The 25,178-nt window shown below is 47.2% G+C and overlaps 1 protein-coding gene across 1 annotated transcript in view; it reads left to right on the top strand.

Annotated features, from left to right (window-relative positions):
* The window catches only part of SNRNP200 (small nuclear ribonucleoprotein U5 subunit 200), a 442,987-nt gene that overhangs the window by 288,574 nt on the left and 129,235 nt on the right, over positions 1-25,178 (top strand). The window contains exons 29-33 of the mRNA XM_086943332.1: positions 3,332-3,505; positions 3,685-3,845; positions 4,002-4,229; positions 14,282-14,473; positions 16,118-16,296. Of these exons, the coding sequence (XP_086799458.1) occupies positions 3,332-3,505; positions 3,685-3,845; positions 4,002-4,229; positions 14,282-14,473; positions 16,118-16,296 (934 nt within the window). The remainder of the gene's footprint in view (positions 1-3,331; positions 3,506-3,684; positions 3,846-4,001; positions 4,230-14,281; positions 14,474-16,117; positions 16,297-25,178) is intronic.

The following is a 25,178-nucleotide window of genomic DNA, read 5'->3' as shown; positions in this document are numbered from 1 at the left end:
TGCTTCTCCCACGGCCTATTGGTGTCAGTTACCCCCCAGGCCACATCTGTTTTCAATTATCGTGCCCAGACACGGGCGCGATAATTGAAAACTGATCGCTCGCTGTGACGCGCGCACCCCTCGCAGGCTTGTATTTCTTGTTGTTTTTAATTTGTGAAACACATCGATGCCCCGTGATATGTGTACAGCCAACCTATTACCATGGGCCAGCTCCGTCGTCTAATGGTTTCGTGAAACGCATGCTCTGCTTTTCACATATAGGCTGATGGGGATGTTCTTCACTCCCATGGTGCCACCAGATCCACTCTAGCCATTCTTGAAATCGTTGAGTATTTCTATTGGTTAAGGATAACGTGACGCGGCTAGCTGACAGCCAATCCGCTCTTGCCACACTCTGTGTCTGGGTGTGTGTGATACTTCCGGTGATCTGGGGCCGCTGCTTTCCTTCTTCTGCAGAGTCCAGAGCTGAGGAAGCCGGGGAGCTGCAGTGACAGGACCCGCACCCTCCTAGCCTGCTGATTTGTTCAACATGGCCCGCTTCGCCCTTCTACTTCCATCTACCTTTGCCCTGTTGTTTTTCGGCATTGCCTCCGCTTCTGACATGCTCAAGTTCACCGATGAAAACTTCAAGTCTGAAACCAAGCAGCGCAGACTCATCCTGGTGGAATTCTACGCTCCCTGGTGAGGAAGAGCAGTGTGTTGAGGTGGGGAAAGAACGAGATGGGGGTGCGGGGTTACAAGTGACACGGTCTGGGGTTCCCCTCCCCTTCCTAGCAACTCATGACAGGTGTAGGCTAGGTGCTCTTCAACTGAACCACCACACCCCGAAACGGTGAAATGTTGAGGCAAAGTTCAGTGGTGTACACCGGATATTTTTAGACATAGAGTAATCTGAGTATCCAGGTGAGAGGGAGAAAATAACTTCATCTGGAAGTTCATTGAAGAGCCTTTGAAATGCCTGCCTTTACACAAGAGACTTCTGGTGAAAATGGCTCTGTGAGCGGCAAAAACCCAAAGATGTGAAGTAAGTGGCACCCTTCAGACGAGCATGACAGTGGAGCTCCAGCGAGGGCCTGAAGCGGACGTGGTGATGAGCAGAGAAACAGCACTTTTATACGTTTTTAAAAAAATATATTGATCCATGTGTTAATAGTACATGTATGTTGAAAAAAAGTGCATGGCAATGTTTGTAAGGTCGCTAACCAGATCTATAACAACATAAAAAGCACATATGAACGTGAAAGTGTCAGGGATGCGGTGGCCCCGACTAAGAAGCTTGATATAGTCAGTCTGACACATGGAGTTGATATGGGATGTATGTAACGGGGGCAGTAAGATTGACGCCGAGAACTACAGGAGCTTTAACTGAAAGGGCAGTTTAGAGTCCAGAGTGATGGGACCCGCAGAGAGATTTGGGTTATTCTGTGATATTGGAGAAGAACCTTCAATATGGGGCAAAGGCGGGCTTGCAGTAAAAGATGCAAGAAAGCGTATGACAAGGGTTCATGTAAGGGCCGTGTGAAATACGAGGATAGGCTGAGCAGCGTGGTGTAAGGGAGAGGAGCATGTAGAGGAAGAGTTCGATATCTTGTCTTGACCGCTAAGGCCTTGCAACAAGGCCGCATAATGTAGTCGCAGATAGGCTATGCCGAGTGAGGCTCAACAGCACATTGCATCCTAAGCCAAAGTGCCCATTAGCCATGCTCCTGGTGTTGGATTTCGCCTTGGGTGCTTCTTGTATACAGGGGACCCACAGAACTGAATCTGAGACAGTCCATAGAAATCCTCCAGCAACATTGCATTATACAATGTGAAACCTGTAAAGCGATTATGTCTCATCTGGTCTTTAGATGAAACATAGTAGCACTTCTTTAATATCATTTAATCCCAAAGTGCAAAATACTATTCTTTGTATTTGTGCACACGTGCCCAAATGTATGTTTAATTGTCGACTATTCTCTTCAGCATAGCATTCAGTTGTGGAACAAATAGAGCGATTAAATTGAAGTGCTTTTATGCACTCATGATATCGTTGGACCGATCCTTATTGCACTTTTACTACTATTCGGACCAGGCCATTTTCTGTAAACGCCATGTAAATTGTACGTCGAAAATCAGGCTTAGCTCTGGATGACGTGCGGCCGCTGATTAAAAACTGACTGGAGTAAACTTTTTCCTTGTTTGGCACTTTCTTGGTGTGTTTAATTCCTAGTGTTTGAATTTTACAGCTTCTACAGTCAGCAAGTAATTTTAACAAGCATTTACAATGCAATAGGTCTTGCATTACTGAAAGTTTTAGCTTTTGGTGTTGCATTATTAGCATGGATGGAGTTAAGAAATGCTCCTATTTTTTAAATCCGCAGTCACCTTAAGATTCATCCAGGCTTTTACCAACCATTACTGACTACATTCTGTATTGGGGACTGCAACACAAGGATCAGACTGCTTTACATAACCCATTAAGTAACTTTTTCTTCAGGGTCACAGGAAAATAGGAGGACTGTTGCTTTGTGTCCACTGAATGCAGTTGGGTGTGGTCACACGCGTTCAGTTCAGTGGTGAGTGACAAGAATGGTGTGAGACTAGAATGATGCATGACAGTGGTTTGCTACTGCTCTTCATCATTTGTAACAGGCACAGCATGGAAAACAGCTATCACTAGATGTTACTACAATAGGTGGATTTCATTTAAAAAAAGAAAAACGGACATTGAAGCACAAGACATCTCCACAACCAGACCAAGTCTTCAGCCATTTACTCTACTGCCTCCTCCACATCAGTTTTGTGTGCTCTTTCTGGTGGGGAGTGCCATGTGGTAGCTCTCTACTAAGGATTTATGCCCTGTGCAGCATGAAACTTATTTTGAGAAAGGTTGCTTGCCTCTTAATAGGTGATTACCGAAGCATGTGGTGCTGCATGCATGTGACGTATATTATCTGTGGGTGGAATAAAGATTTTCTAGGTTATTTTTTTTGCAGTGTTTCATATTAAGAGAAATGTGAACTGGTTGAAATGGGAAATATAACAGGCACGTACTACAGAGCTAATTTAACTAGTGTTATTCTGTTAAAATAACTTTATGCGCCACTCTCTGCTGCAGTTTTCTAGCACATAATTAGGTCTTGCTCTCCTTGGTCTTGTTTCTATGTATGTACTCCCAACCTGACTTTAAGCATCGTCTTTCTGATAGATTAGTTGTAATGTTCTGTATGCTGCACCCTCATTTCATTCAGGTAGTCCTAGTCCTAGACATTGTCTCACTGACTATTTTACATTTACCTTTTCACACTGATTTATGTGTATTGCCTGATTATTTTTCTTCCTACTGCAGCTTGTGAGACTCAGCTGCCTGTATCCTTCCGCCATCTCATCCTGCCTGAGAAATATCCACCACCTACTGAGTTACTGGATCTACAGCCTCTGCCTGTGTCTGCCTTGAGGAACAGTGCCTTTGAGAGTCTTTACCAGGACAAGTTCCCTTTCTTTAATCCGATACAGACCCAAGGTGGGTGAATCTTTCTTTGGAAATGCTCCTCCTGGCTATCACTGCCATGTTGTCGATATGGTATTCTGTCTACCATTTCGGGAGCTTGTTTTTTCCCATGCCTGTTTAATATTCAGTATATAACATTATGGGCATTGTTGTTACCTTCTGAATAACACAGCCTCTTTTCTCTGTTACAGTGTTTAACACAGTGTATAACAGTGATGATAATGTCTTTATCGGTGCCCCTACGGGTAGTGGGAAGACCATTTGTGCAGAGTTTGCCATCCTGAGGATGTTGCTGCAGAACTCAGAGGGACGCTGTGTGTACATCACCCCTATGGAAGCCTTGGCTGAGCAAGTAGGTGATATTTGGAAACTCCTGGATGTGCTTGGGATTGCTAGAGTGTTTCCGCTGCATGAAAACTTAAGACATATCTTGCAAAAATGTGGACTGAGCTTGCTAAATGTGTAGTTACCATCTTCTGTCTCATTAATGCCATTGGATTCCCCTCAGGTGTTTATGGACTGGTTTGAGAAGTTCCAGGACCAGCTGTACAAGAAGGTGGTGCTGCTGACAGGTGAAACCAGCACAGATCTGAAACTTCTCGGCAAGGGCAACATTATCATCAGCACTCCTGAGAAGTGGGACATTCTATCCCGTCGCTGGAAGCAGCGCAAGAATGTGCAGAATGTTAGCCTCTTTATTGTGGACGAGACACACCTTATTGGAGGCGAAAATGGGGTAAGGAGTCCATGATGGGCAGCACATGAGAAAATTAGGTGCCAATATGACAGAGAATTAATAATAGTTGCTATATGATGGAGATATGCAAAGAGGAACTATCCAAGACAGAGCAAACCATTTTGTTTGCTTCAATGAATAGGATATTGTGTCCTTGTTGACAGGTCAGGTTTTTTTAAACTTGAGCCCGAGAACGAGTTCATCCCAGAAATATGTCCCTAAACCAAATCGAGTTTTAGGTCCTGGGTTCTGGGTTGAGCTTACAATTGTTATCTATAAAAATTGTTTTTGAAAAAAAACTGACCGATCAAAAATCCAAAATGCAAGCCTCTTTTTCAGTGCTGGAGGTCAAAACAGTGTTGTGAACACTAAGTCGGGGCAGTCTTTGGGAATGGTTATCGAAACTGGTTCTGAACATATTTATTTTGACTTTTCTAATACAGATATTCTGACTGCGCCTCAAAGTTTAAAATAATACTTTTATAAGGGGTTTATTTTAATGATATCTAGTGCTATTTAACTGCACTTTATTAACTTTGTTGCATGTACTCAAGCATTTTATTTTCTATCCTGTTCTTCAAAGTTGGTTTGGGGTTTCTTTCTCTCTATCCTTGCAAGGAGGCAACATATTATTTTGTCTGCCATCTTGCGTAGTGTTTCTCCAACGGTCTTCGCCTCCCCCCAGCAATCTAATCAGTAAACTGCTTCAAGTTGCTGGTGACACCTCCCATTTAGAATTTGTTGTCCATTTCCTCCTCCTCCTTTTCCCTGGATATATGTTCTGTACACCAACTATAGGTGGTTAGCTCCACCATCGTTCCCTGCCCGACTGCTCTGTGCAATTTCACTTTTATATCAGCTGTTGTTCCTAAAGAGGGGAAAGCAGGTTTAGTCACTCCTATATTTTAAAAAATATATCACTATATCCCATGGTGATGGCTAATTTCCAGCCCTTCTCTTTGCATCCGTTGTTTGCTAAGCTGACAGAGACTGTTGTGAACAAACAGTTAACCGAATTACCTAGAGTCTCGCCAGCGATAACACAGGGCACAGTCAGGCTTTTGCAGCGGTTTCTCCACAGAGAATGTCATAATGAAAGCCACAGAGCGCATTACAGGTATTATAGATGATGTGTGGGGAGGGCATGGGGTGTTAGGGGTGGTGGTGGCTGTGTTTTTGTTACGTCTGTCAGCTGCTTTTGATACCATCATCCACACCAGTCCGATACTAAGACCGACTGCCTCCAGACTGCTGGCCCTGAGAAGCTGGGAGCATTGACACAACTATCGCATCAGGCTTGTAAACAGGGTGGATGCAAATCTTTCCTTCAGGGATCATATCAAGATAATTTGCTCTACAGGTATTTGCATGTTGGGAGTTAATAGAAAATGTCTTCCTTTCATACCTTCCTCTTCAAGCATGGACCTGATACACACACTGATTTTAACCAGTATGGACTACTGTAATTTTCTATGTAGGATATATTTGGGTAGTCGTACACATAGACTGCAGCTGTTATGTAATTTAGCAGCAGGGCTGATTTTGGGCTCAAGGAAATCTATTTCAAATCAGCTTGTCAAACTGCACTGGTTTCCAGTCATCAAGGATGCTATTTTATAGTTCTCTGTGAGAAAGTGCCTCTTGTGACAAGGTTAGCCCCCACTTTTTGCCTGGTATTTGATGTGGTTTTGATTGTAGCGCACAGGGTCCTTGCCAACTAGGTCTCCTGTGCCAGTGATTCTTCCCTAAAACCTATCCACAATAGGTAGTTATGTCCCCTGTAAGTCCCTAGTAATTGGTACCTTGGGTACCTAGGGCCTGGAAGCTGAAGAGGGACCCCTGGGGCCCCCTTTCTAGAAACATGCCACTGCCCTTTTAGCTTGTATGCCCCTGTAAGGGGAAGAAACAACAAAGTCGAGATGGCACCCTGCCTGGGTGCCATGCCAGCCAGCACTGCATGAAGGTATAGGTAAGTCACCCCTCTAGCAGACCTTACAGCCCTAAAGCAAGGTGCACTGTACCACAGGTGAGTGCATATCTGCATGAGTGGATATGCCCTCTACAATACTAAGTCAAATCTTAAATATTGTAAGTGACAGGGAAGCCATAAGGAGTACAAGGCCCGGAAATTCAACAACTCCAGTTTCCCAGCACCTTGATGGCTTCACTGAAACCAGTAGTGTTTGGTACCAAACAACTCCTTGTAATGCATCCACACTGATGCTAGTGTGAGATTTATTAAATCATGGACTCAGAGGGCACCTCAGAGGTGCCCCCTAAAAACCTTCCTATGCTGGTGTGGTCACTGACTGGCTTTAGGCAGCCTGTCACACACAGACATGTTTCTGGACCCATGGCCTCTGCTCTCTAGGACCAGAAATAATGTGCATCCTGGACAGAGGTGTCACCCCTACTTCCCCAGGATGGCCAGTGCTCGAAGGGGAGGCTTCAAAGGCTTGCTGCCTTTGTAACGCAGCAGATGGCTACCTCCGGTTTACATCCCCACTTTTGGTGGGAAAACTCGGGAGAAAAGGTGGTGTGCCCTCCTGCCAATCCACCCCTAAGGTGGGGGAGGCGAGGTGAAGCACATCTTTCAGTCCCTGCCATCTTGAAGATGGATAGACCCCTCCAATCAGGGCTAGGTCTATAGAGGCATAATAGAGGGTGTAGTCACCCCAGGTGAGGTGCCCATTGGTCCTACCTGCTACGCCCTTTAATCTAGTATTTAGGGGGCTCCCTCAGACCTTCAAGCTAGTTATCAGCGACCTAGGAAGAAAGACAAAGAAGACACCGTGCAGCAAAGCTTTAAATTGACTACTGACTAGGCTCCAGCCCTACCGGCCTGTCTCCAGCTTCCAAGACCCTGCGAGAAGACGGCACCTGTCATGCAGCCAACGACTTCCAGAAACCTGAGGAATACTGCCTGAACTTTGAAAAAGACCAGAGCTCCTGAGAGCAGCGGTTCTGTCCCTAAGAAACCAACACAAAGGACTCTGGTGCCGTTCAGATCCACGAGTCTTGCAGCCATGCCTCCAGCCCATGTCCAGGTGGACCACTGACCAAGAACAGGTTCCCCAGTGAGCCTGACCTCAAGTCCATGTCTGAACTGGGGTGGCTTGGTGAGCAAAATAACGATGGATTAAACCCAGATCTGTGACTGGGGGTGAATGTTTTGCCATTGTGCAACATTCCGTCCATCATCGTGTGTGTTTTGCTGTTCACCCTATGTGGGAATGGTATGCCCAGGCGTGGGTTACTTGCTCACTAAGCCACTGGAGTCAAGCTATCCTGGCTGAAGACGGCTGATATCCAGAAACCGGTCCTAGAACGCTTGATTCCGGTCCAGGAAAGACATGGCTTGGCAGTTCGGCTGGACTGTTCCCATGAGGCACAGGGTCAAGACTGATTTGCATATGGCCATGTCTGAACTGGGGTGACTTGGTGAGCAAAATAACGATGGATTAAACCCAGATCTGTGACTGGGGGTGAATGTTTTGCCATTGTGCAACATTCTGTCCATCATCTTGTGTGTTTTGCTGACCTCAAGTCCAGCATTTGCTGACCCTTCCTGGACTCCACGACAATGCCTACAGCCTGAATCCAGAGGCTTCCCCTGACCACGACCGGCTCCAGTAAGAAGAACCCGACATCGAAAGTCCCACCTGCACCTGAAACCCTTGGGCCTTCGTGAGCAGAACCAACGGTGCCCCTACGAACCCTCTACATCCATTCTTACTTCAGCTGTCGTTGGTCTCCCTCCTGCAACCTCTGGTTCGACGCCTGCAGCCTGTTCAGTCTCCATCAAAAACCATTGGACACCTGACGCCGAAATTGCACCCTGCACCCGGCTGCCCCATAGCTGGTGGTGGTGTATGTTTGGTGCTTTGTGCCCCCGTGCTTGACCTAACGTCCAAAGCTTTGCTCCTGCAACCGATTTACCTACCCGAAAGCAGTGTGGCTTCAAGCACCCCCCCCCCCCAGTCTCCATTGAAATGCATTGGGCCAAACTCGGATTTTTGGCCTCTGCACCCGGCTACCCCTGTGCCGCTGGTGGTGAAGTTTTGGTACTCACCTGACCCTTGCCACCCCTTGCTTACTTTTGGTCCCGAAGACTGGAACTGTAAGTTGGATACTAACCTTCATAAACACATTATTGTTTTCCACCATAGGATAACATTGAAATGTATTTCTATTTGAAAATGGACTTATCTTACTGCGAAGCTCCTAGTCTTAAAATAAAATACAAACAAAGCTTACTTTTTATAAAATTGGTCTGGCTCTCCTTTTTGAGTTGTCAGCTATTGGTCATGTGAATGCAATAAATGTCTTACTCTTCTCTGTGCTTAGGCCTAAGACTTCTCGACCACACTACCACTAATAGAGCATCTTGGGGTTTACATTGATCCCTGTACACTTTTGGAAAATCCCTGGACTCTGTGCACAGTATAACAACATAATGGCATACCACATACATGGCCAACGGTCTACATTCTGTCTCTGTGCCATAAAGCACTTTATAGTCATGGCCAGAAAACCTACATGGCCTTGTTGTTCTCCAGGTATCAGCCTGCACGAGCCCCATAGTTCCCAACATGCCTGCTGAGTTATAATCCCCAAGTTCAGAAAAGGAGACTAGGAGGTTGTTCCCTTGCTGTTATGCTGGCCAAAGGCTGGAAAGCTCTGCCATGTGCCTTGTATGCCCAACGGAACCGGAGTCCGCTTAGGAAAACTTACTGTTTGCCAACAATATATAGGACCATGCATGAATCGGATTGGTGAATTCTGCTACTTGAGTCTGTATATTAGGACACTCTTTCCTAAAGTAGGTTTTTGCACTTTATAAATTCTCCATCGTCACCATCATCTTTTGCCAATACTACTAAGAGGAAAATGGCTTAGAGGAAAGTAGAGCGGAGTGGCGTAGAGTGGCAACGAATAGAGTGGTGTGGGTGGAGTGGAGTGGCAACGAATAGAGTGGTGTGGGTGGAGCGGAGTGGAGTGGAGTGGCGTGGCAACGAATAGAGTGGTGTGGGTGGAGTGGCAACGAATAGAGTGGTGTGGGTGGAGTGGCATAGAGTAGAATGGCAACGAATAGAGTGGCAACGAATAGAGTGGTGTGGGTGGAGTGGCGTAGAGTAGAATGGCTATGAATAGAGTGGCAACGAATAGAGTGGTGTGGGTGGAGTGGCGTATAGTAGAATGGCAACGAATAGAGTGGCAACGAATAGAGTGGTGTGGGTGGAGTGGCGTAGAGTGCTGTGGAGAGGAGTGGCTTAGCGTAGAGTGGCATGGTGTAGAGTAGAGCTGAGTGGAGTATCATAGAGTGGAATAGCGTAGAGTGGCATGGTGTAGAGTAGAGTAGAGCTGAGTGGAGTACCATAGAGTGGAATAGCGTAGAGTGGCATGGTGTAGAGTAGAGTAGAGCTGAGAGGAGTACCATAGAGTGGAATAGCGTAGAGTAGTACAATTGTGGGTGTAACTAAACGATCAATAAAGTTGGCATGAGGGGTGAAAGCAACACAAATAAGCCATATGCCTGTGTTACAAGTAGGAAAGCTAGCTAGATATGGTGAAAGCGACATAAATGAGAAGCTGTATGCCTGTGTTAAAAGTAGGAAAGCATGTTGGGCGCCCAGGAATAATGCTGAAACACTGATTAAAAAAAATCATTGTGCCTTTCATTATGAAGAGGGGGAACAAAGACGAGGACAAGCACATGTACTTGGCAGTGGTGGCCGGTATTTGTAGGAGGGAGGGGGTGGGTGGGACGCGCACACATATACTCACAGCCATGCACACACACACATCCATTCACAACACTAATTACTATATATTCAAACATACACGCACGCACCAAACATTAAATTAAAAATTAAAAATAATACTTATCTGCAGCTTTGCCTAAGAGGTCCGAGGAGACGTGGGACTGCTGCCTTCCCTCATTGACTGACCTAAGGTTAGCCAGTGAGGGAAGGCAACAGTCCCTACGTCGCCACAGAGTGGGATAGTGTCAGTGAAGCTGCTGACCCGACCCCACTCTGTGACGAAGTGTCATTGATTGACACTCGACCTTGGATGCTTCAGGACATAAAACTGAAGCGCCCAGGTTCAAGGCAAGGAGTGACTCTACCCCTCGTCACTGAGGGGAAGGGCCTTAAGGACCTTTGCTGAGCTGAGGAGATCACGCAGGAGCCGTGACATTCTCAGCCCAGCAAAGTTCAGCTCAAGCAACCAGGAGCCTGCACATTTAGCACATGTCTAGCTCCTGGCTGCCTGACATGAAAATGAACAGTGTCTGTCAGTCTGACTTTTGCTCTGCCTGACAGACCCTGTTTTTGAGGGCAAACGGTGAGGGGGCGTGGTCCCTCAGCCCCAATTGTACTTGGTCCATGCTCCAGGGAGGAGCGAACACATAAAAGTAACTGAAGCCTACAGGATCTAAGCATAAAGCAAATGCAAATGAGAGTGACTACAAAAAGAACCAATGGTATGCTATGGGTAGGTTGTAAGCCTAACAAATTGTAATCAGCACATCTCGTAGCACAGTGCATGCAGTATAGGCTAGGCCTAAATAAAATTAGTTCTTGCCCTGCAGCATCATAAAAAAGTGCAATGTTGTAAATGTGTACATGCATCATGATGTTAGGGCAGTATCAGCATGAGGAACGTAATTCCGGTCTGCTTCATAATGCAGCAGGCTTTTTAAAAAGTTTATTTTGCTGTTTCAAGATGGCAGACACACTTGGAGCAGGAAAAGAATAACAAAAAATACATAAATATTTGCTCAAAGCATCTTAAGAAAGGAGCAGCCGTGCAGCAAATAGCAGTGTAAAAAAATGGGGGAAAGTGTACTTTTTAAAAAATGGAATAGATTGGGTATAGGAAAATCAGATCCTGGCCAGACAAGGCACCTTAGTAAAGTGCTATTGGAGGATGAGGGAGACAGAAGATGACACTTAGCTCACCGCTGTTGGGTTGAGATTGAAAATCAAGCAGGACTATCTAACTCGACTACGACAATCCTGAAGGAATCTCTGTCAGCATTACAGCTAGAGGAGGCCTGGTCTACACCAGTAACGCATTTTGGGTTCAAAAGTGTGGTGAACGCCACAATGAAGTGGATCTCTTTGTTAACTGATAAAACGATCTTCCCCCAAAAAATTATGCCTGGGCCGTGATACAGGCCTAACAGAGGCTAAAGCTGGAACACTATCTGACTGAACACCTTTTCTACCACAAAAAGCATTACCTAATGTTGCTACGAATGGGATCATTCCCCTCAAAGGATTTGACCCCAAAATGGGAATTTATATGGTCATCTATGGAATGCCGCCTCTGTTGTCAAGGTGAGGAATCACTACTACATTTACTATGTATATGCCCCTTTTTACTCAAAACCCGTAAATCCATTCTTCAGGAGATTTTAAGGAATGAACAGATAATAACATACAGAACCTCAGTCATCAGGTGTCTTGGAGGGCTATCAATTCCCCTCTCCTGTAGTGCCATAAAATTCTGGAAAATAGCAGCAAAGGAACTGGAAAAAACTGATCTAAGCCAAGCAGCTAACAAATAACCTGCTCGCTGACTTTTCTTAAACGTATTGTACTACTTGTCAGCTTTTTAACTTTTTAACCGTGGTAACGACTCTAAGGTCTTTTTTTCTCTCATGTTTAAAAAAAATGCTCATATAATGTTTTGTATTTTGTGATGGTTTGCCATCCTTTTTAATGAATCAATAAAAGTATTTTTGACTGACTAACAAGAGGACAACGCCCACTGACTTGGCCCCAGCCTTACAGACCTGTCTCCCCTCGAACCTGCTCCTTCAAAGCCCCGGCGTGTCCAGCGGCCAGCAATCTCAAAAACCCCTGAGGATCTGCCTGCATTCACTTTCCAAGCTGTTTCTCCCGTGAACACCGGACGTGTTTAAACTGCAGCTTCTGGTGCCAGCCAGAAACCGTGAATCGAGCACACACTGCACCCGCCGAGTCCGGACAGTGTTTGAGTGAACAAACACCACAAGGAGGTCCCCCGGCGATCCTGACGCGAGATCCAGCGACCCCATACCTGCTTTAAGCCTCCTACACTGACCAGAGTGGGTAAGAAAATCCGACGTCCCAAGGCACCCCTGCACCCGACTCCCCACGACCTTGTGTGCCCAACCCAGCAGTGCCTAATCAACCCTCTCCATCCCAACTTACCCTCGAAGTGTTGGTCTCTCCAGGAAGATCCTCTTCCCCTAGCCTGCAGTGTTTCTTTGTCCCTGAGAATCTTCATTGAAATCAACAGGGCACCCGACCTCAAAACAGTAACCTTCACCCAGCTGCCCTAGCGCCGCTGAGGGTGCCCCTTTGCTCCTCAACTTGCCCTGAGCTTAACCCTAGGAGCTGTGCTTCCACAACCCTGTGGCCTGCTTGCCAGCCGCCACCAACCGGAGCCCCCCTATCCTCCATAGAATAACATTGGGTCTCAACACTCTGCACCCGGCCGCCCGAGTGCTGCTGAGGGTGCAACAACAGTGCATCACTGACCCTGGGAGACCCCGGAGTCTAACCCCAGAACCCTAACTCAAAAGACCGATTACTTACCTCGAAACCGAGAACACATTTTTCTCATAGGATAACATTGACACTTTTTCTCCCAAAAAGTTTCATAGGGCACCCAGCTAGAGAGGTGACTGATGTATGCCAGGGCAGTGGGTGTGTGGGCGATACACAGGGATGTGTGCCATGTCGACTCCTTGTTTAGTTCTGCACCAGGACACTCAGTCTGCACAGGCAGTGTGTGGGTGTCAGGGGGCAGGGCCCCTAAGGGTGGCACAATAAGTGCTGCAGCCCTTAGGGGTCTTCTTAGGTCGCAATGCCCTGGGTACCTAGGGTACCATTTACCAGGGGCTGACATGTGGCCAGAGATGCCAATTGGGTTTCAGCTTCAATATAGTTTTAGGGAAGGAATACAGGCCCTGGGCACCTGATTGGCAGGAGCCCAGGGCACACGCAGTCAAAGCACATTAGCAATTCAGCAAAAAGTGGGGGCATACCGATGCAAGAAAGATGGCACTTTCTCACACAGGATGAGGACCTATGTCCAGATGTGGGCTTTGCCTGTATCATGAGCACAACTTTGGGATCAGGAACTTTACTTGGTGTGTAGGAGCTTCCCGCTGACATACGGTATTGCTTTGGCTTGTAGGGGGTATGGTCCATATTGCTCCTTAAAAGTTGTCTCTGGTAATGTTACATACCTCTATCTGATCCCAGCACATTAGTGTCCCGAATGTATCTTCTCTTTGTAATTGAACTGCATCAAAGGTTCCAGTTGTGAGGTTGCCACATCGTTGATTGGCTGTACATTTTGATGCTGAATATCATGTATTTTCTTTCACAGCTGCTAAGCCATTCTTCCTTTGGCCTCGCATTACTTCTAACCTAGGTGCCCTTAGACCATATACATATCCTAAACTATGCCTCCTTATTTGTTGAACTGATGTTAAATCAGGCTTCATCAGGTTACAAGCCTGCATTTCTCTTAGTCCATAAACACACTGGTCTCGCACTGCTGCTTGCCCAAGCTTCCTCCAGACTCCAACCGTGCTGATCCATGCTCCCTTTTGTCATGTGCTGTTGCTCATCCAAACTCCTTCAGGTCTTTTTGACAACTGAATATGTTTTGGGTCTCAAACTTGTTCTGCTCCCAACTTTGACTGCTACTTACCTGTAGTTCTTCAGATATCACATTCCTGCTATCCCAAGAACCCTCAGATCTGAGCTTCCACCAAGCTTGTACTGCTTCTAGCCCAAGGTCCCATATGTCTCTTAATGTTGCTAACTAAAACTGCTTCAAGTTTTGAATTAATGTTAATCTGACACTCTCTCTAGTTCCAGACTGTTGCTGACTCACGCATTCCACTGCGAGTAATCTGTTTTAAGGCTTCTGACTTTCTTACACTGCGGTTATGCCAGCTTGTCTCATGTCTTATACTGCTGCTAATTTCCACCCTATTTAGTTTCTTGTTTACACAAATCTCATTTCCCTTTTTTTCTGCATAGCCTGTCCTGGAAGTTATATGTTCCCGTATGCGCTACATCTCCTCCCAGATTGAGAGGCCCATTCGGATAGTTGCCCTGAGCTCTTCACTCTCCAATGCCAAGGATGTAGCTCACTGGCTGGGTTGCAGCACCACAGCCACATTCAACTTCCACCCAAATGTGCGCCCTGTCCCACTGGAGCTGCATATACAGGTAAAGTATAGATTGATGGACGGCAGGGTCTGTCTATTATAGGGATGCATATGTGGGCACAATGTGGATTGGGGAATTCTGGAGTTGTGTGCAGAGATCTGAACACATGAATACTGGACTAGGTGAGGTGTAGCAATGAAATGTTTTCCTTAGCACTGTACACTTAGACAGAACGTGGACTGGGTTTAGTGTCTTTGAAAGATATGAACATGTACATTGTATTGTATTGTAATTGCATTTATATAGCGCCTTCTACCCCTGACGAGGCGTCAAAGCGCTTTTTCGGCAAGTAGCATGCTACTCCCGAACCCATAAAGGATTAGTGGTGATTTAGTATAGAGTGAAAATATGAAAGTAATTTGAGTGGTGGATGTTAGTCAGGTATTTGGATTGAGAAGGATAGTCGAGTGATAGAAGATGGAAAAAGGTTTGCTGCATTTATATAGCGCTTGCTAGCCTTGATGGGGTGTTGAAGCGCTTGTTCTGCAAGTAGCACGCTACTTCGCAATCAAGAAAGGATTAGTGGTGAATTAGCATAGTGAAACTAGGCAAAGTAATTTGAGTGGTGCATATGTTAGTCAGTTATTTGGATTGAGAAGGATAGGGGGGGATAGAGAAGAGAAATGGGTTTGCATTTATATAGCGCTTGCTACCCCTGATGGTGGGGGGGGTGAAGTTATTTTTTTTCCGGCGACTAGCACGCTACTCTGGAACCAGTACAGTGTTGGTGGTAAATTAGTGTAGTAAAATATGAAAGTAATTTGAGTAGTGGATATGTTAGTCAGGTATTTGGATTGAGAAGGATAGCGAAAGGGAAGAAGAGGTAAAAAAGTTTGCATTTGTATAGCGCTTGCTACCCCTCATTGAGGTGTTGAAGAGCTTTTTCGGCGAGTAGTACACTACTCTGGAGCCCATAAAGGATTAGTGGTTAATTAGTATAGTGAAATATGAAGTTAATTTGCGTGGTGGACATGTTAGTCATTTATTTGGATTGAAAAAGATAGTGGAGGGATTGAAGGGAAGGATTTACATTTTTTATTTAATATTATGTTTTTTAATCTAATAGCAGTAGGAGGAGGCTTGGGATGAGTAAAAGGGAGGAGGGGAATGAGTAAAAGGGAGGCGGAGGGTGAAGAATCGGAGGGAGGGTTTAGTAAGACTTGTTTTTGGGGATCGGATTAGTAAAAAGAGATATTAGATTATGCAAGGTGGGGTAGAGTAGGGAAGAGTCTCAAAAGAGTTATTTTAGGGACCACAGTAGTGGTATGGGGTTTGGGATGAAAGAGAGTGGAGGTAACGGATATATTGATAGAGGGTGAGAAATAGGCTAGTGCATTGGAAAGAGTAATAGAAAGAGGTTTGAGATGAGTCAGAGAGTTGAGCATGAGGATATATTGAGAGCGGCATAGGGTGAAAATAGGGTAGTGCATTGGATATGCTGAGTTAGAAGAAAAGTAATATAAAAATATTAGTAATAAATATATAGATCCAAAAGCACATTGAGTCTGGATAGGGACAGTTAGACCCAACTTTCCATTTCCAACTTATGTGCATCTCTTGTTTAACACTTCATATTCTTTCATCCTCCCTCCCATCTTTGTTCTCTCCCCACGTCTTATAGCTCTCCTACTGTTGCCTTTCCAGGGTTTTAACATCAGCCACACCCAGACCCGGCTTCTTTCCATGGCTAAGCCTGTGTATCACGCCATTACTAAGCACTCACCCAGAAAACCGGTCATCGTCTTTGTTCCATCTCGTAAGCAGACGCGGCTCACTGCTATAGACATTCTAACCACCTGTGCCTCAGATGTGCAAAGACAAAGGTAAGGGTCTGAGTGGGTTGTGATTATACAGGGATGGCATTGTTTATGCAGGACACTGCTTGCTGAGGTAAGTGTGACTGTGCCTTTTCTGATGGATACTTCTTCCTGCAGATCCCTCATCTTATGAGTATTCTCCAGGTGCCAGACTGGATCTACAAACTTTTTTTCTGAAGCATTAGCTCTCCAGCAGCACCATGCAGACTCAGCCTATGCTCTGCCTGCCCATGATGTTACAACATTGTGGTAAATGCGTCACCAACTGACATGATTTTGTCAGTTCATGGTTTCTTCTCCTTTTCAATGCAAGTCTGGAACTCTTCTGAGTAATTTGCCAGTGAAATTTCTCAGCTTTCAGCAGTGACTAAGTCAATTATAATCTGTGTGTAAACCCTTTCTCAGATGGTGTAAGAACATGCCCTTGCCATAGCCAACAACATTTCCATGTGATGTCTACAACGAAAACACATGGAGAGGGCCCAGAGAATAACTGTACTCTCCTTAATATATGTAGCAAGGGTTGCCGCCCATGGAATCAGGAATTCCAGTTTTACCTTTAACGTCAAAATCAAGGAGTTATCTCAAGGAAGTAGAGGATTTGTCCTGCCTATGTGGGAAGTTTTCTTGGGCGACAAATCCCTGTTGTGACAAATCTGACCAGCAATGTGATCACTATGGTTTATCCTTGTGGGCCTTTGTTCAAGTAGCCATTGGTAGTGTGCTTTCTTGAAATAATTGCTTTACTAATTTTCCTTCCACTTTATTACCCCGCAATGGGAGATTAATTTTCCGGTAACATTCCTTTTGGCTTCCCCATTTGAGCTTATGCACTGTCCAGTTTTATGTCAGACTCTGAAAATTAACTTTGTGGCAGTGACTTTGGCTAGTAGTGTTGGTGTCCAAGTCCTCATTTTCATCTATCTGGATAAACTTTGCATGTTGCCCACCTTACTTGCCCAAAATGGTTTCTGCCTTTCACATATCTTAGTCCATCACCCGTCTATCCTTGTTCACTCATCTTCATCCTACCAAGGAGGAGCAGCAGGTGAGTAGATTAGATGCCAAATGTACAGGTTCGAGGCATGTGGGCTGCTGAATTCATATCTGTGCATAGATCGCCGCCTAGTGTTGGGTCCGGATGATTGCACATTGTTGTCCTGGAAGAGTCTTCGAAGTATCACAAGATAGGTGGCTCCTCCCCTGGACTACAGTGCGCATGGGCATCGACTCCATCCCCAGATTGTTTTTTTCCGCCATTGGGTTCGGATGTGTTCGGTTCCCTCTGTCGGAATCGATAGTTGTTTAACTTAACTTTGCTACGAGACCAAAAGGTCTTTAGGACTCGCGTCGGTATTGTCTATCGTTCGGGTTCGTTTGTTTCATCGGCTCCGAACCAACTCTGCCCTTCCGCGTGCTTTCGGCGCGGACGGGCCTACACGACGCTCCAACCTACTTTCATCATGGAACGAAGTCCATTTAAACGGTGCCCGGTGTGTGCCTCGAAGTACCCACACATCGACGTGCACCCGGTGTGCAATAAGTGCTTGTCGCCGGACCACGACGAGGCCAAGTGTATGGCCTGCTCCAAGTTCCGGTCGAAGAAGACACTCAAGCTCCGCCGAGCTGCGCGACTGCAGGCCCAGCGATCGGCACCCCCTCCGGCAGACATCTTCGACACGGAGGATGTCGGCGACGACACTATACAGGATATCACGGAGTCTAACCCGGCGTCGGAGGTCGAGGAAGGCTACGACGCGGAATTCGATGATGTCGTCGAGGAGGTAGGGGACGACGACGGGGCCCTTGCCACCGTAGAGGATAGCTCGGAAGAGGAGCTTCCTCAAGCTGACTCCAGGGCCAGCCACCATTCTAAGGCCCAGGCTGAGGGATCGCCTTCAGGCCTTACCCAAATCCTTGTTTTCCGTCCCACGGCTCCGCCTTCCGGCCCGGCCACAGACATTGATACGGCACCACTCACGGTACAGAAACCGAAAGTGAAACCATCGGTCTCGACGCCAGACGTATCGAAACCGAAAGCGCAAGTCGCGCTGGTCGGGTCGAAGACTTCGGAGGCCTCGGCGCCGAAGAAATCCAAGATGGCCGTCGACCTCAAGGGCCACGCCAAGATGGCCGACCCGAAGACTACGGTCTCGAAGCCAAAGGTTAAAACGGCCGACGCGGCTGCATCGGCGCCGATATGGTCGACGCACTTAAGAGTCGCCTCGATTCAAAGAAGGCCGCCGACCAGAAGAAGGCCACTATTGATACGAAGAAGCGGCAGGACGACCCCAAGTCTCTCGCTGCCCCGCTTCCACTCGGCAAGGCCAAGGGGGCAACTGCGTCGGCTCCGAAGACTGCGTCCTTGGTCACCATCCCAAAACAAACTTCAGACGACTCTCTCGAGCCGGTGCGTCCCTCCGCCTCCTTCACTAAAAAAGTCACGGAGTCCCTTCAACGTATTAGGGAGGGGTCCGCAGCGGTCGAGCCGACGGACCCTGTGCCGCCCAAGCCTCTTCAAAAGCCAGCAAAGACGCCAACGCCGATTCTGTTCACGTTGCCGCCGAAGACGGCGCCGAAGGCTTTCGCAGCAAAACCTGGGACAGAAGTGATCATCGACGCCAACACAGGCAAGCTCTCTCTCCTTAAAAGAAAGATCACCCCTGAACCACAATTGGAACATTTTCAAATTCCACTTAAGAAAAAAATGGACTCTGCTGTTGCTGTGGAACCTGTATCACCAAAAGCACATGAACTTTCACCCACTCATTCTAATGTGGAGGAGGGTGATGGCGACAACGAGGATGAGTATACCTATCCAGTCTACTCAGACCCAGAAGATGCAACTGAGCCATGGTCTGCTGGTGGCGATCCTGGGGACCCACATTCAGGGCATGAGCCTCAGCTTTTTTCAGCCAAGACTTTCCCCAACAGAAGACTCGGCAGCTTTCAATGCTCTAATTGAAAGGGCAGCAGCCAATCATGACGTCGATCTCCATGCTGACCCTGTAGATGTCGATTTTCTCTTTGACACCTTTTCAGTCGCTGAGAAAACTGTAAAGACTTTGCCAATGCTGAAAGGGGTGTTGAAACATGCGGCAGAAGTCTTCAAGGAGCCCACCCGAGCAAGAGTCATCAACCCACGTATCGACAAAAAGTACAAAGCCGCGCCCACTGATCCTACTTACATCAAAGGACAGCTGCCTCTGGATTCCCTGGTTGTCTCCAATGCACGCAAAAGAGCCAACTCACAAACTACGGGTGATGCTCCTCCCCCAGACAAGGAATCAAAAGTATTTGAGGCTTCGGGGAAAAGGGTGGCTGCGCAGGCAGCCAACATATGGCGCATATCCAACACACAGGCGCTACTGGCGCGTTATGACAGGGCACACTATGACACTCTAGAGGCCCTTTTACAGCACTTACCCGATCAATATAAGGAGGCAGCAGAGATGTTGATACAGGAGGGGAAGCTTATCACCAATGCTTCAATTAAGTGCGCTCTGGATGTGGCTGACACCGCCTCAAGAGCAATTAACACTAGCGTTCTACTTCGTAGGCATGCGTGGCTCAGGATATCCGGTTTCAAACCAGACATTCAAACTACCATCTTGAATCAAACAGTCAACCCAGACCACCTGTTTGGCCCAGAGGTTGATACCACCCTCGAGAAGATGAACAAGCATTTACAATGCAATGGTTTTGCCTTTGTTAAAGTTAGAGCTATTGGCATTGCTCTTGACACTCTGAAGCTCCACTCTTCACTCTGAAGCTCCACTCTGCACTCTGAAGCTCCACTCTGCACTCTGAAGCTCCACTCTGCACTCTGAATCTCCACTCTGCACTCTGAAGCTCCACTCTGAATCTCCACTCTGAAGCTCCACTCTGCACTCTGAATCTCCACTCTGCACTCTGAATCTCCACTCTGCACTCTGAAGCTCCACTCTGAATCTCCACTCTGAATCTCCACTCTGAAGCTCCACTCTGAAGCTCCACTCTGAAGCTCCACTCTGAAGCTCCACTCTGAAGCTCCACTCTGAAGCTCCACTCTGAAGCTCCACTCTGAAGCTCCACTCTGAAGCTCCACTCTGAAGCTCCCCTCTGAAGCTCCCCTCTGAAGCTCCCCTCTGAAGCTCCCCTCTGAAGCTCCCCTCTGAAGCTCCCCTCTGAAGCTCCCCTCTGAAGCTCCACTCTGAAGCTCCACTCTGAAGCTCCACTCTGAAGCTCCACTCTGAAGCTCCACTCTGAAGCTCCACTCTGAAGCTCCACTCTGAAGCTCCACTCTGAAGCTCCCCTCTGAAGCTCCACTCTGAAGCTCCCCTCTGAAGCTCCACTCTGCACTCTGAAGCTCCACTCTGAAGCTCCACTCTGAAGCTCCACTCTGAAGCTCCACTCTGAAGCTCCACTCTGCACTCTGAAGCTCCACTCTGAAGCTCCACTCTGAAGCTCCACTCTGAAGCTCCACTCTGAAGCTCCACTCTGAAGCTCCACTCTGCACTCTGAAGCTCCACTCTGAAGCTCCACTCTGCACTCTGAAGCTCCACTCTGAAGCTCCACTCTGCACTCTGAAGCTCCACTCTGAAGCTCCACTCTGAAGCTCCACTCTGAAGCTCCACTCTGAAGCTCCACTCTGAAGCTCCACTCTGAAGCTCCACTCTGAAGCTCCACTCTGAAGCTCCACTCTGAAGCTCCACTCTGAAGCTCCACTCTGAAGCTCCACTCTGCACTCTGAAGCTCCACTCTGAAGCTCCACTCTGCACTCTGCAGCTCCACTCTGAAGCTCCACTCTGCACTCTGAAGCTCCCCTCTGAAGCTCCACTCTGCACTCTGAAGCTCCCCTCTGAAGCTCCACTCTGCACTCTGAAGCTCCACTCTGAAGCTCCACTCTGCACTCTGAAGCTCCACTCTGAAGCTCCACTCTGCACTCTGAAGCTCCACTCTGAAGCTCCACTCTGCACTCTGAAGCTCCACTCTGAAGCTCCACTCTGAAGCTCCACTCTGAAGCTCCACTCTGAAGCTCCACTCTGAAGCTCCACTCTGAAGCTCCACTCTGAAGCTCCACTCTGAAGCTCCACTCTGAAGCTCCACTCTGAAGCTCCACTCTGAAGCTCCACTCTGAAGCTCCACTCTGAAGCTCCACTCTGAAGCTCCACTCTGAATCTGCACTCTGAAGCTCCACTCTGAATCTGCACTCTGAAGCTCCACTCTGAATCTGCACTCTGAAGCTCCACTCTGCACTCTGAAGCTCCACTCTGCACTCTGAATCTGCACTCTGAAGCTCCACTCTGCACTCTGAAGCTCCACTCTGAAGCTCCACTCTGAAGCTCCCCTCTGAAGCTCCACTCTGAAGCTCCACTCTGAAGCTCCACTCTGAAGCTCCACTCTGAAGCTCCACTCTGAAGCTCCACTCTGCACTCTGAATCTGCACTCTGAATCTGCACTCTGAAGCTCCCCTCTGAAGCTCCCCTCTGAAGCTCCCCTCTGAAGCTCCCCTCTGAAGCTCCCCTCTGAAGCTCCACTCTGAAGCTCCACTCTGAAGCTCCACTCTGAAGCTCCACTCTGAAGCTCCACTCTGCACTCTGAAGCTCCACTCTGAAGCTCCACTCTCCACTCTGAAGCTCCACTCTCCACTCTGAAGCTCCACTCTGAAGCTCCACGCTCCACTCTGAAGCTCCACTCTGAAGCTCCACTCTGAAGCTCCACTCTGAAGCTCCACTCTGAAGCTCCACTCTGAAGCTCCCCTCTGAAGCTCCCCTCTGAAGCTCCCCTCTGAAGCTCCCCTCTGAAGCTCCCCTCTGAAGCTCCCCTCTGAAGCTCCCCTCTGAAGCTCCACTCTGAAGCTCCACTCTGCACTCTGAAGCTCCACTCTGAAGCTCCACTCTGCACTCTGAAGCTCCACTCTGCACTCTGAGCTCCACTCTGCACTCTGAAGCTCCACTCTGAAGCTCCACTCTGCAGCTCCACTCTGCACTCTGAAGCTCCACTCTGCACTCTGAAGCTCCACTCTGCACTCTGAAGCTCCACTCTGAAGCTCCACTCTGCACTCTGAAGCTCCACTCTGAAGCTCCACTCTGCACTCTGAAGCTCCACTCTGCACTCTGAAGCTCCACTCTGAAGCTCCACTCTGCACTCTGAAGCTCCACTCTGTGTGACAACACGTTGCTACATTTTTAATACATTTTAATCTGTTTGCAAATTTAAAGAAAAAAAAATTCTAGTTCAGAGTATGCACCCGATGACAGATTAAGTGGCAAGTGGGCCAAAATACAAAATCATGTTGAAAATGCAGCAGAATCGCATAAGTTCAGTGGTCCTGCCAGAAATCAAAAACCTGAATCCTGGTTGGTGCAGTGGGGAATAGTGGCATGTGTATATATAGTGCTAAAAAGTCCAAGCATGTGACAGAAAACACTGAATATGCGAGTCACTTTACCTATTACTAAAATATATAGATAAACAGACTCAACTAGAAACATGTTGATGAATGTACATTAAAAAGATCAAGAACTCAGCTGGTGACACCCTCACATTACCTCTCAATAATAAAAAGCCTGCGTGGAGCTTCAAGTGGCTCCATTAGTTCAAGCTTTCACTGGCACTATCACTTAATCTCCATGTGAAAAGATCTGACACTGTGTAATTTAACTGGTGCTCATGAAAGGGAGCACTCCAATGCACTTGGGCTGAGTTTACGCTGAATAGCACTCTCCAAAAACAAAAGGTACAGAGCCTGTTTCATCAAAACGGTATTGATTATAAGGCATTGGTGAGAAGGGGTGAAAGAGGAGATATCCTTCTACTCAGGGCCTCTGCCATCTATCACTAGTGAAACACAAAAAGATGTACGGAATGTTGAACATTGTCAAACGTTCACCCGCAGTCGCAGATCTGGTTTTAATTAATCGTTATTTAGCTCACCATGCCACCCCAGTTCAGACAGCAATATGCAAATCAGTCTTGACCCTGGTGCCTCATGGGAACAGTCCAGACTGAACTGCCAGGCCAGGCCGTGTCTTCCCTGGACCAGAATCAAGCATCCTAGGACCGGCTGGTTAGTCAGAAACCGGTCCCAGGATGCTTGTTTCCAGTTCAGGGAAGACGAGGCTTGGCAGTTCGGGCTAGACTTTTCCCATGCGGCACAGGTCAGACTGATTTGCATATAGCTATGTGTAAACTGGGGTGGTGGAGTGAGCTAAAGAATGATGGATTAAACCCGAATCAGTTGACTGGGGGTGAGAGTTTGACTTCTCAAACGCTGTCCATCATCCCAAAGCTGAATCCTGGGTAGTGCAGTGGGGAATAGTGGCATGTGTGAATAGTGCTAAAAAGTCCAAGCATACGACATAAAACGCCGAATATGCAAGTCGATGTAATCTATATATTTTAGTTATAGGTAAACAAACTACACCTAGAAACATCTCGATGAATGTATATTAGAAAGATCAAGGACTCAGCTGGGAACACAGCACATTCCAAAATCTAGAAGGTACAGAGCCGGTTTCAAAACGGTAATGAGCATAAGGCACTGATGGGAGAGGGGTGAAAGAGGCAGGACACATCCTCTGCTATCACTAGTGCAACATGGCCACCGCCGTCATGGAGACCGGTGGCAATCGGGAATTTAAAGGTACAACCTAGACAACAGTTGGTAGGGCAAGTATGTCACAATGTCATTCACAGCCACCTGAAGCGCACTCTGTTCTTAAGAGTGGATGGGACCCTTATGTATGTCTTTGGTAAAGCAATGGTTGGAGTTAGTCGCCCAGAGCCGTTGACATGTTGAGCCGGTGAGATCAGACACATCAAGTTGGTCAGGCTTCTTTTGTCGAGTCGGCGTGCCAGACTCTACAATGGACAAGTATTTCAGGGTGGCCGCTGCAATTTGAGATTCCCTAAAGCAGAATCTTTAAGCTGGGGGAGGGGACTATTGTTAGGATGGGGGCTCTAGACCAAGGACAAAAGCAGCATTAAGCTCTGTAATGGCCCATTAACATTTTGTCGGTTATATCTTAGCTGGAAGTGTTTTGGAAGGGACTCCTAATATTTATTTATACCCCCCCCCCCACACGATACTTTTGATAAAGGGGGGGGGATAAAATCATAATTTGTAGATGGCCAGTTTTGAGGGGGGAATTAAGTCAATCCCATGGAAGTGAAATTCAAATGGGGTTGCCGGAACGAAATTGGCATCGATATGCAATGACTGCCCATTTAAAGACAGCTGCCACCGAGTGAGATTGTAGTCCTCCGACAGAGGAAGGGTTGTAATTCTATTATTCTATTAAGAGTTGGAACCGCCTGGTTCTGACATTTAGACATGCACATGTGGAGCACTCTGTTAAAACTCAGCAGCACATTGTTAAAACTCAGCAATGTGCTGCTCCCTGCCCTTCTACATTTTGCAGGCTGTTGCTACCCAGGTGATCAGTGCATGCTGCAACACTTGCCGGACAAATCTGCGTTATCGCCATAGCTTGTGTGCTCCCCCGAGTCTGGGCTGATCAGCCGGATGGTTTCACTGAGTATGGGAGCTTGATGCGAGTTGGCGACTGTAAAGTACATGTAAGTTTTTCTTTAAATGTCAACATGGCACGCTACGGCGCGCTCAGTGACTCGAGTTTGTCCTACTACAGCTCCCAGCTTAAGATAACCATATTCCCTAACGTGACAGTCAAACTAGTAGTTTCAAAACCACAGTTCCAGCCCGAGAACCATTTTGTACCCGCACGCAGATCAGTCCGTCAGCGCGCCCTTATGTATATTTTTCCTCGGTACAATATTCTAGGGACCTGATGGGGGTTAAAAACATCAACAGCCCAAAACGTTATGGGTGATAATGCAGACATCCCTTACACTCAACAAAAGGGGGCCACAAGCAGATGTGCAGC

This window comes from Lissotriton vulgaris, chromosome 11 (genome assembly GCF_964263255.1).
Source record: "Lissotriton vulgaris chromosome 11, aLisVul1.2, whole genome shotgun sequence".
NCBI lineage: Eukaryota > Metazoa > Chordata > Amphibia > Caudata > Salamandridae > Lissotriton > Lissotriton vulgaris.
The sequence above is the reverse complement of the archived record's forward strand: the minus strand, read 5'-3'. Positions and strand labels throughout refer to the sequence as shown.